The sequence below is a fragment of the Procambarus clarkii genome, chromosome 9, assembly GCF_040958095.1.
Source record: "Procambarus clarkii isolate CNS0578487 chromosome 9, FALCON_Pclarkii_2.0, whole genome shotgun sequence".
Taxonomy (NCBI): Eukaryota; Metazoa; Arthropoda; class Malacostraca; order Decapoda; family Cambaridae; genus Procambarus; species Procambarus clarkii.
Window position 1 is genome coordinate 5,082,662 of NC_091158.1, and position 12,906 is coordinate 5,095,567.

The window sequence follows — 12,906 nt, forward strand, 5'->3', positions numbered from 1 at the left end:
GTCAAATTTGAAGCGTCTATAGGAATGAGTGACCACAGTGTATTGATTTGAGTATCTGGTAGAGGTAGGGATAACCTATCCAAGGATGGGATTGGAAGGGAAAAGACTACATTACCGAAGAGGAAAATATGACGAGATGAGGAACTTCCTAATGGTAATACCATGGGAAACAGAACTCAGAGAGAAGACTGTACAAGATATGATGGACTGTCACCCAGAAATGCCAGGAAGCTGCAGACATGTTTATCCCGTTCCAAAAAGAGAACAACGAAAAGCAAAAGAAGAATTCATGGTTGAACCAGGAATGTATGGTAGCGAAGCAATTGAGCGAAGGAACACGGAGAAACTACAGGAATAACAGAACACCAGAGAGCAGGGAGAGATACCAGAGGGCCAGAAATGAGTACCTCGGAGTGAGGAGAGAAGCAGAGAGACAGTATGAAAATGACATTGCGAGTAAAGCCAAGATCCAACCAAAACTGCTCCACAGCCACATCAGGAGGAAAACAGCAGTGAAGGAACAAGTGACAAAACTGAGAAAACGGGAGAACAGATACACAGAGAATGACAAGGAGGCGTGTGAAAAACACGACAAGAAATTCCATGAGGTCTTCACAATAGAACAAAGAGAAGCCCCTACACTAAATGAGGAGGCAAACCAAGCAACCTTGGAAGAATTTGATCTCACCAGTGATGAGATCAAAAGGAATCTGATGGAACTAAAGGAGGCAAAGGCTGTTGGGCCTGACAGAATCTCACCGTGGATACTAAAAGAAGGTGCAGAGGCACTAAGTGTGCCACTCTCTATGGTGTATAACAGGTCACTGGAAACAGGAGACCTACCGAAAACCTGGAAGACAGCTAATGTAGTCCCAATATACAAAATGGGTGACAGGCAAGAGGCCCTGAACTACAGGCCAGTTTCCCTAACTTGTATGCCATGCAAGGTGATGGAGAAGATTGTGAGGAAAAGGCTTGTAGAGCATCTGGAGGGAAACAGCTTTGTAACACCCCACCAGCATGGGTTCAGAGATGGTAAATCGTATCTCACAGTTTTAATAGAATTCTATGACCAAGCAACACAAATTAGGCAAGAAAGGGTGAGCAGACTGCATTTTCTTGGACTGTCAGAAAGCCTTTGACACAGTACCTCACAAAAGGCTGTTACAAAAGTTGGAGAAACAGGCAGGACTAAAAGGTAAGGTTGATTGACACTAATCAACACCAGTTGATTGACAGTTGAGAGGCGGGAACAAAGAGCCAAAGCTCACCCCCTCCCCCCCGCAAGCACAACTAGGTGAGTACGCGCTACACTTTACACACACACACACACACACACACACACTAAATGAGGAGGCAAACCAAGCAACCTTGGAAGAATTTGATCTCGCCAGTAATGAGATCAAAAGGAATCTGTTGGAACTAAATGTGACAAAGGCTGTTGGGCCTGACAGAATCTCACCGTGGGTACTAAAAGAAGGTGCAGAGGCATTAAGTATGGGCTGTAGCCCATATCAAGAGGATAACATCAGCGGCATATGCCAGGCTGGCCAACATAAGAACGGCATTCAGAAACTTGTGTAAGGAATCATTCAGAACTTTGTATACCACATATGTCAGGCCAATCCTGGAGTATGCAGCCCTAGCATGGAATCCATATCTAATGAAGGATAAGACCAAACTGGAAAAGGTTCAAAGGTTTGCCACCAGACTAATACTCGAGCTGAGAGGTATGAGCTACGAGGAGAGGCTACGGGAATTAAACCTCACTTCGCTGGAAGACAGAAGAGTTAGCGGAGACATGATCACCACATTCAAGATTCTCAAGGGAATCGACAGGGTTGATAAAGACAGGCTATTTAACACAAGGGGCATACACACTAGGGGACACAGGTGGAAACTGAGTGCCCAAATGAGCCACAGAAATATTAGAAAGAACTTTTTTAGTGTCAGAGTGGATGACAAATGGAATGCATTAGGAAGTGATGTGGTGGAGGCCGACTCCATACACAGTTTGAAGTGTAGATATGATAGAGCCCAATAGGCACAGGAACCTGTACACCTGTTGGTTGACGGTTGAGAGGCGGGACCAAAGAGCCAGAGCTCAACCCCCGCAAGCACAATTAGGTGAGTACACACACACACACACACACACACACACGAGCTACGTATGGGCTACATAGGCTGGCTGGCTGAGTGGACAGCGCTCTAGACTCGTGGACCTAGGGACCTTCACCCTGATGCCCCCTGTTACCCAGCAGTAAATAAGTACCTGGGAGTTAAGACAGCTGCTACGGGCTGCTTCCTGGGTGTGTGTGTGTGTTTGTGTGAAAAAATATAGTAGTTAGTAACAGTTGATTGACAGTTAAAAGGTAGGCCGAAAGAGCAGAGCTCAATCCCCGCAAGCACAACTAGGTGAATACAACTAAGTGAACATAAGTGAATACACACACACACTACACTTCACACCCACATGACAAAAAAATAATAAGAAGAGTTGTGACAGATGAGGATTGCAGGATCCTCCAAGAGGACTTGAACAGGTTGCAGAGATGGTCAGAGAAATGGCTACTGGAGTTCAACACGAGCAAATGTAAAGTTATGGAAATGGGAATAGGTGATAGGAGACCAAACGGACAGTACACAATGAAGGGGAACTGCCTACCTGTGATGACCTGGGAGTGGACGTAACACCTAATCTAACTCCTGAGGCGCACATAAATTGGATATCGAGGCTCGTCCCAGCGTTACGAGGGATGGGGTATGAAGAGCGCCTGAAGGAACTGACCCTTACGACAGTAGAAAAAAGAAGGGAGAGGGGGGATATGATAGGAACGTGTAAAATTCTCAGCGGAATTGACAGAGTGGAAATAGACGAAATGTTCACACGGAATGCTAACAGAACGAGGGGACATGGGTGGAAGCTGGAAACTCAGATGAGTCACAGAGATGTTAGGAAGTTTTCTTCTAGCGTGAGAGTTGTGGAAAAATGGAATGCACGTAAGGAGCAGGTTGTGGAAGGAGACAGGAGTCATTGCTGAAAACAACCCATGGCTCGAAAGGCTGGACCCAAGAGTGAACGCTCGATCCTGCAGGGACAAATAGGTGAGGTGAGTACACACACACGCGCGCGCGCTGGCGTACACACACACACACACACACACACACACACACACACACACACACACACACACACACACACACACGCGCGCGCGCGCTGGCGTACACACACACACACGCGCGCGCGCGCGCTGGCGTACACACACACACACACACACACACACACACACACACACACACACAAATAATCAATACACAGTTTCAAATGTAGACATGATAAAAACCCAATAGGCTCGGGAATCTGTACATCAGTTGATTGACTGTTGAGAGGCGGGACTAAAGAGCCGAAGCTCAACCCTCGCAAGCACAATTAGATGAGCACACACACACGAAACCACGCACTCTATTGTCCCAACTCTCACTGTGACCCTTTGTTTCCTTCCTGAGAGATACTCTCTGACCCACCTTAGCATTCCTCCAGATACGCCAGCCTGCTTCTCTAGTTTGAGTAGGAGTGTTTCGTGCGGGGCTGTATCAGATACCTTCTGACAGTCAAGGAACATGCAGTCTGCCTGTCCATCTCTCTCTCTTGTTTGACTCGTCTTCATGTTGCAGAACTCCAGCAAGTTTGTCAAGCAGGATTTTCCCTTTACTAAAACCGTGCAGGTGTCTTGAGAGACAATTGATCTGTCCTAACTGTTCTACTGGCCTGCTTCAGGTCAGTCTCTCTAGTACTTGTAGGGGAGACTTGTTAGTGAGACGGGTCTCTAGTTAAGTGGTTTCTGTCTTCCCCCTTTTCTTGTAGATTGGCACCACATTAGCCGTTTTCCAACAGTAAGCTCTTACGTTTCTAGAGAGGAATTGAATTTTATGGCATATAGGCTGCACAATGCTTCAGCTGCCTCTTTTAGTATCCAGGGTGATATTTTCTCTCGTCCCACAGGCTTTGTAACGTCCAGTTCCTGTAGTTGCTTCTTTACTACTTCTGGTGACACTGTTATTTCAGTGAGGTTTTCCTGTGGAATTTCCGGTTTAGTTTGGCCCTTTAAGCTCTAGTGGCAAATCAGGTTCCAGCTTGAATTCTTCCTGAAAGATTTTGTCAAGTTCCTCACATACCTCCTTATTATTTTCTGCATGTCCTCCCTCACTTGTCAAGTGTGATGACCTGATCATTCACAGTGATCTTCCTCCTGATGTGACTGTGGAACAGTTTTGGCTGGGACTCTGCCTTGTATGCCTGTCCTTCTCATACTATTTCTCTGCCACTCTCCTAATTGCTGTGTACTCAATTCTGGCCTCTTTGTATATGCTGAGCTTTTCTTCTGCTCTGTGTATTTCATCTATGCTTCTTTACTTCTCTTCACGTCCAGATGTTGCCTGTTAAACCATGGGGTAATGCTCGTCTTGCGTTCCTTAACCCTTAGTGGTGCTATAAATCCTTCTTCAACTTCTTTGAGTTTTCTATTATAGTCTATCATGTTCCTTGTTGATTTCCTTCCGAGTTCTCTTTCCCCATTCTGTCCCGTACAGGAATGATCTGATCTTCTAGTATTCCCCTCTCCTGTGTGCTAGCCTTACATTCTTCCCCAGGTAGCCAACCACTTGGGCTGGACGGAAGAGCGACGGTCTCGCTTCATGCAGGTCGGCGTTCAATCCCCGACGGTCCAAGTGGTTGGGCACCAATCCTTCCCCCCGTCCCATCCCAAATCCTTATCCTGACCTCTTCCAAGTGCTATATAGTCGTAATGGCTAGGTGCTTTCTACTGAAACTTCTATTCCCGTCTTCCCCTGGTTACATCTCCCTATGGTCGTCATTGTCACTATGTATTCAAAGATTAAAACACAGTGGTCACTGGCTCTTATTGGCATTTCATGGTCAATGTTTTCAGTGTCCATCTCATTCTGTGTGAAGACCAGGTCTAGCCTAGCTGGTTGGTCACCTCCCCTTCTCCATGTTTCCTCCCTGACTTGTATCAGGAAGATCCTCTCTACTACTGCTACAAGCTTTCCTTTCCCTTTCTTATCCCTTGGATCCATCGTTTCCCCAGTCGATTTGGCCACGATTGGCATCACTAATTACTGGGAACTTTGCTTTCAGTCTATGGGCTGTCTGCCACCCCTGTAGGATATTCAAGCATTGAATATTATAGTAATCTCTAGTTCTCTTTCTTTTCCTGAATGCAAATAATAATTTTGCGTTCTTGTTTCAGTTTGTGTAGCTATCTGGAGAGTTGAAGATTACAGTCTCAACCACTTTCTCACTCGCATGACGACCACAATTACCACCTGGTTTTTGTCGCCACCAATGACATTCTCTCAATGATGAAGTGTCTCTTTACCATCAGTGCCACACCTCCTCCTCTCTGAAGTCTTTCACTTTACCTTATCTGGTATTCCCTTGGGAATGTTGCATTGCTAATCATACCGGTTTGGTCTCTACTAATGCTATTACATCAGGGGTCTGTTTACTCAATCTTTTCTTTGAGTTCATCTGCATTATTTGACAGTCCATCAGCATTGGTGTACGAGATCTTTATCGTTTTCATAGTTGTCTTATCCTTTGATGGGTTGGTTCCAGCCTAGGTACGAGGTTTAGGTTAGCTTCCAGATGGATTTGGGATGTGGAAGGCAGGAGGAGGAGGAGTGGATGTCTGAAGCATTGGGTGTGAGTGTAACGGTGTGGAAGTTGTAGGACTTGAGGGCTGGGGATGGAGGAAGTGGTAGAAGGTAGTGATAAGAGTTCTAAAGGGAAATGTAGGAGGAAGTATGGGTCGAGACTGTTGACCATTGAGTAGTAATTGGTGGACGGTTGATTTCGATTGATGGTGGTGCGAGGACTGGCGGGTCAGATGGGTGGGGGGGGGGGAGTTGGTATATGGGGGGAAGGGGGCGAGTAGGTATTAACCTAGTTGTATTCACCTAGTTGTGTTTGCGCGGGTTGAGCTCCTCTCTTTCGACCCGCCTCTCAACTGTCAATCAACTGTTACTAACTACTATTTTTTTTGACACACACACACACACACACACACACACACACACACACACACACACACACACACACACACACACACAGTGTGTGCAAAATAGGGCAAAAATTATGAGAAGAATCAAAACAGATGAAGATAGACAGAGACTACAGGACGACCTGGGCAAACTGGAGGAATAGTCTAGAAAATGGCTGCTAAAGTTCAACTCAGGAAAGTGTAAAGTAATGAAATTAGGCGAAGGGAGCAGAAGGCTGAACACAAGGTACCATCTGGGAGGTGAAATCCTCCAAGAGTCAAATAGAGAGAGAGATCTGGGAGTCGATATCACACCGAACCTTTACCCAGAGGCCCACATCAAAAATATATCATCGGCGGCATATGCTAGACTGGCCAACATAAGAACTGCCTTTAGAAACTTGTGTAAGGAATCGTTCAGGACCCTGTATACCACTTATGTAAATCCAATCCTGGCGTATGCAGCTCCAGCCTGGAGTCCATACCTAGTTAAACACAAGACGAAGTTAGAGAAGATTCAGAGGTATGCCACCAGACTCGTCCCGGAACTGAGAGGAATGAGCTACGAGGAAAGGCTAAGGGAGCTGAACCTCACAACCCTGGAAAACAGAAGAGTAAGAGGAGACATGATAACCACCTACAAAATTCTCAGGGGAATTGACAGGGTGGACAAAAACAAACTCTTCAGCAAGGGTGGAACGCGAACAAGGGGACACAGGAGGAAACTTAGTACCCAGATGAGCCACAGAGACGTTAGAAAGAATTTTTTCAGTGTCAGAGTAGTTAACAAATGGAATGCACTAGGAAGTGATGTGGTGGAGGCTGACTCCATACACAGTTTCAAATATAGATATGATAGAGCCCAATAGGCTCAGGAATTTATACACCAGTTGATTGACAGTTGAGAGGCGGGACCAAAGAGCCAAAGCTCAACCCCCGCAAGTACAACTAGTTGAGTACACACACACACACACACACACACACACACACAGGTGTGTGTGTGTGTGTGTGAGCGAATGGGGGGTGAGAGAGTGGAGTGGCTGTTCTCACCTAATTGTTCCTGCGGGTGTTGAGCTTCGGCTCTTAGGACCCGCCTGTCAACTTTCAGTCAACTGGTGTACGGGTTCTAGAGCCTATTGACATTTTATATCTACATTTGAAACTGTGTATGTGGTGTGTGATCCGCACACACCACATGTGAGTGGGGTTGTGAGTAGGTATCTGTGTGAGGGCAGTGCTGTGAGTAATGTAGGTGGGCAGGTGGGGATAGGTGTATGAGAGAGAGAGAGAGAGAGAGAGAGAGAGAGAGAGAGAGAGAGAGAGAGAGAGAGAGAGAGAGAGAGAGAGAGAGAGAGAGAGAGAGAGAGAGAGAGAGAGAGAGAGAGAGAGAGAGAGAGAGAGAGATAGAGAGAGGAAAGTGGGTGTATGGGGGTAGTGAGGGGGGGGAGGCACCCACACAACCAAACCCCGCCAACACTGATAAACCACAACTTTCCTTATCCGGTTATCGTATCCGTTAAGGAAGCCCCCAGGACCGGAACCTCGGTGAAAGATCCGGTCGGTGGGCATCCGGACCAAGGAAAGTTTAACCGGGACCAGCTCGTGTGGTTAGCGAGAGTTCACAAGAGCGGGGTTGAGCCTCAACCGGAGATATTTACTTCCATTTTGGCTCAAATTTTGCCTTGTTTAACAGCAGCAAACAGCAGGAGGAGCGAAATAATTGTAATTTTCCCTTTGAATCTGAATGTTGACTCAAATGTTCTTTCATAAGGCGGTTGTTTGAACTTTCCTCGCCTCGGCTACAATGAAAATGTGCGTTCTTTTAGGCAATTAGGGAGAGTTTGCATCACTTCCCCGCCAGCGTTCTTTTACTCTGCCTGAGAGCACTCTGCGCCCCGCAGAATGTCGGCCCGGCATGCACTCGCGCCCCCCCCCCCCCCGCCACTCTGAGGCGCAGTATTTGAAGGAATTTGATGCACGAGTTGAACATTAGTGCATCAACTGGTGGGATAAACCTTCGGTGGAGCGTGTTATACCCTGAGGCCTGAGGGTGTTGGTGGAGTGGGGTTGAAAGGAAGGTTGAGGGTGAGGTTGGAGGAGGAGTTGAGGGTGGGGTTGAAGATAGGTTGGACGGTGGGGTTGAAGGCAGGATTGAAAATAGGGTTGATAGTGCGGACAAGGTAGTGTTGATAGTGGAGGTAGGGATGAGGACGGTAGTGTGACCCAAATAGATATCAATAATAATTGATATTCCTATACTAAATATACTGAAATCTCAAAGAATAAGGTCGGTAGAAGCATTTATGTGAGCATGTATGACTGGGCCCCTGTATGGAGGCTGGTATGATAGACAGATGAGGATGTACTGGCATGCCTCAATAACCAGGTGGGACCAGAAGCTGGAGCAAGACATGGGCCATGATAAACTTAGACACAGTAAGGAGTTGGTGAGAAGAGTCAGAGGGTATGCCACAGATGTGGGGCAGAGATGGCATATTGGCTCAAGCGTGGTGGGAGAAGCAGTTGTGATCTGTAGGCTGTTCTGAGAGGTTGGCTAGCTAGTCATGGATACATCTTGCCAGGGTGATGTATGGCCCCAGCTGGTGGATCTTCATGCCTATTTGCAGCGGGCGACCCACCTTGAGGTTACCTTGAGGTGCTTCCGGGGCTTAGCGTCCCCGCGGCCCGGTCGTCGACCAGGCCTCCTGGTCTTGGTGGATATTGATAATTGGTATCGCAAGTAGTGTTGTGTGTGTGCTGTTATGAAGTCATTAACATTGTGCCAGTAATTTAGGAGAGGCAAGTGTGTGGGTATCTGGAGACAAGGATGGTATAGTGATTAGGTATGAGTGGAGGCTGGGATTGTATAAGGATTGGCAGGAAGCCAGTCAGAGTCAGAAAACTGGGTGGTGTTTGTGGGTAATGTAATATATCCTTGTGAATATAGTTAGTGTCTAATTTATCCTAATCTTGTGTCCCATGCTGGTATGGGAGATTTGGGGCATAAGATTGTGATGAATTACAATGATGTACTGTAAATACACGTTGAAGATATATTGAAATATATTAACAACGGAGGGGGGGCCGAGGGTGTTGAAATATTGTGTTGCTATCTCCGCCACCCACAGTGGGGGGGGGGGGGGGAGCACCCACAGTGGGAGGCGGCACCCCCCACAGTGGGGAGCGGCACCCCCCACAGTGGGGAGCGGCACCCCCCACAGTGGGGAGCGGCACCCCCCACAGTGGGGAGCGGCACCACCCACAGTGGGGAGCGGCACCACCCACAGAGGGACGGAGCCACCCCCCACAGTGGAAGCGGCACAACCCACAGTGTGGGGCGGCACCACTTATCATCTTAATAAGATTGACCTAAGACAGTCAATCTTAGATGATTGACCACCTTAGATACTACAAGCACGAAGACGAGGTAGTGGGCCTCTAGCACACTCCAGGACCTTCTCTTGCTCCCACCACCAAACCATTACGATCTTCAAGATTGATTAATTGAGGTTTGGAGCAATTAATTAACCATTAAAGCTTTGGGGTGGGTTATCCCCAATTAATTGAAAAGGGAGGTATGACTACCTTAAGTGTGGAATTCAATAGAAAACAAGGGGATATATCAGATTTTAAAATGGACTAGGCTTGCTTGCAATAGTAATACCAACTTAGCCCAATACCCCAGACTCGTGGAGACCTCGGCGAAGACAATCATATGTAATTATTGGAAAACTCAAAAAACACCGTAAATATTAAACAAAACTTATTAAAACAAACCGCATTAAAATGGAAATAAAAAGAACACTCCCTAACTAAGAGGCATGGATGGAGAATTAACTGTACCAAACTCTTAGCAATTTACCGTGATCTAAGACACCAGCTGTTGTTGTTGTGGCTTCTGGAGGCGAGATGGCGACCTCCTAACTGCTCACCCCACACTGCCCAGTCTGCTCTCTCCTCACACTGAAGGTAGCTAGTATTACTCCACCTGGTTATTAATTACCAAGGAGGGTTAATAGTAACAAACTAATCTGACTTTACTGGCCAACCCAGATGGCTGAATTGCTATTGAAACTGCTGGTAATTCTATAGGCATCTTGGAAAAGGCTATAGCCAATTACAATATTAACTAGTGATCTGAGTTAATGTTATAAATTAATAATACGGAGGCTTTTTGTGACCCTCAGGCCGCCTGACCCTTTGACCCAGGCTGAGTCAAGTTCAAGTATATTTATTGAGACAAGAAACAACTACATCTCAAATAGGCTGAGTCATAAACAGCCTAACGACCTAGTCCCCCTACTTTAACGTCACTCTCTCCGTGACCGTATACGACCCCTGATCTTTACTCTAGTCATGTTAACCTAACACCTTAAACCAGAGTGGTTATTTCTGTAATTACTGTATTTGTTGAAATGTTCATTACTTGTTGAATTAATACCAGAGAGACAGCCATTTTGTTTTTCTAGACCTGCTAATCCCGTTATCCCTGGCCAGTGACCTGTCTCTCCTAAGTCAGGTTAACTACTCTCTCTCACTGCAGCTTTTGTAGAACCACATGCTACAGTTTAATACCACGTTCTAAGATCTATAATTTCTTAAACCAAGTTTTAGCTTGTTACAGCACCACCCACAGTGGGGGGCGGCGCCACCCACAGTGGGGGGCGGCGCCACCCACAGTGGGGAGCGGCACCACCCACAGTGGGGGCGGCGCCACCCACATTGGGGGACGGCGCCACCCACAGTGGGGAGCGGCACCACCCACAGTGGGAGCGGCGCCACCCACATTGGGGGACGGCGCCACCCACAGTGGGGAGCGGCACCACCCACAGTGGGGGCGGCGCCACCCACATTGGGGGACGGCGCCACCTACAGTGGGGGGCGGCGCCACCCTGGCTTTACACTTTCATTAGTTTGGCCAACTTTCTCTCGCCTCCAGTTCCCTTCTAAAAGTCTTATTTCCCGCGTGGAAGTTTTTCTCTGTAAAAGTAAACTAATTAATATTTTAGCGGAATATAAACTAATATCCAGGCAGCTGTGTGTATGTACCTAGTTGCTCTCCCAATGTAGTGTGTGAGGAGCGAGATGTAGCTCTAGAGCCCCGCCTCATACCACTGTCCCAGGTGAGTTAATGCCTCCGGACGGTACAGAGGCGTACTTGTCCCTCAGGCTGGGAGTGGTGGCTGCTCGCACCTCCTCTGGTGCCACGCTCTCCCACCTGTCTCCTCCTGCTCCCCGCTCTCACTCTGCCAGTTGCTGGGTGCAGTGGTGCCACGCTCTCCCACCTGTCTCCTCCTGCTCCCCGCTCTCACTCTGCCAGTTGCTGGGTGCAGTGGTGCCACGCTCTCCCACCTGTCTCCTCCTGCTCCCTGCTCTCACTCTGCCTGTTGCTGGGTGCAGTGGTGCCAGGATCTAAAATACTTCTATCATATCTTTGGTTATATCTTTGTATGGTGTATGTGTCAAATATAGACTCCTCTAACTCCTCCCTTATACTCACTACTCTTGGCTTGAACGTTTACATAACTGCATCTCTCTCTCCCATCCGCCGTCCCTCGTGCTAATGCTACACCTGCTGTACAGTTCGTTTTCTGTGCTTTGTCAACGACTTAGGATTTTATATGTCGCAATCATGTCTCCTCTTTCCTGTCTCTAATCTAAAGTAGTAAGATCCAGTTCCCTCAGTCTTTCCTTGTACTACAACCCTCTCGGTTCTGGGACCAGTCTTGTGACATTTCTCTGTACCTTCTCTAGTTTTATCTCATGTTTATAATAGCAATTCAGGGGACAGGCAGCTAGTGAACATGTTAGGCTTATATTGAAGATTCCCCCCCCCCATTCCCAGGGTCCTGAACATACCTGGAGTGTGTTTCGAGGGTTCTACTCCCTGAGCTCGGCCCGGGGCCAGGCTCGATTTGTGATAACTTGGTCCACCAGGCTGTTACTTGGAGCGGCCCGCAGGCCCACATATCCACTACAGGCTGGTTGGTCCGGTACTTCTTGCAAGAACTTGTCTAAGCGCCTCTTGAAGACTTCGACCATTGTTTCGGCAATCTAACTATGCGTCGCACTACCGACCACCCCCTCCCCCCCCCATTGGATATAACCCCCACACAAGCCGACTAACTCCTCGGCTAGGTTACCTATTTACTTCTAGGTGAACCGATGCATTAGGTGATTGGAAACGCGCCCATCCATTTTGTCCCGCCCGGGATTCGAACCCAGAATTCCCGATTGTGAGAGGAAGAGGAATCCGACTGTGCTACCGAGGGAGGGAGGGAATTATAAGGGGAGAGCGCCAAGTCATTACGACCATATAGCACTGGGAAGGGGGTCAGGATAAGGATTTGGGATGGGACGGGTGGGGGAGGAATGGTGCTCAAATCACTTGGACGATCGGGGATTGAACACGGACTTGCACGAAGTGAGTCATACACTCTCTCCGAGTCATACACGCCCGCAGCTGTGTTCTGGTGTATGGCAACATGTATATTGTTGTGTCTGTATTACGGCGCTGGCTAGTCCTCACGCCTCACTCCCGTCAGCGCCCCCTCTCTTAACTTACATATACCTGTTTTGGCCCACTGAGAAGTGACTTCTGGCACCCACCGTACCAGCTGAGACCCATATATATATATATATATATATATATATATATATATATATATATATATATATATATATATATATATATATATATATATATATATATATATATATAATAAACTTTATTTGAAAATGTCATTACACAAAAAAAGTTACAATATTGATTACATGCAGGGTACAAGGCTGCTTGTCACAAGTTGAATAGCTCCTCCAGCTCCTCGGATGGCGGGCAGGAACC

The 12,906-nt window shown here is 47.3% G+C and overlaps 1 protein-coding gene across 1 annotated transcript in view; it reads left to right on the plus strand.

The window, feature by feature from the left end:
- The first annotated feature begins 202 nt into the window (after positions 1 to 202).
- LOC123766066 (uncharacterized transmembrane protein DDB_G0289901-like) overlaps positions 203 to 12,906 on the plus strand; it is a 32,437-nt gene continuing 19,733 nt past the window's right edge. The window contains exons 1-2 of the mRNA XM_069321324.1: positions 203 to 306; positions 491 to 777. Coding sequence (XP_069177425.1) covers positions 203 to 306; positions 491 to 777 — 391 coding nt within the window. The remainder of the gene's footprint in view (positions 307 to 490; positions 778 to 12,906) is intronic.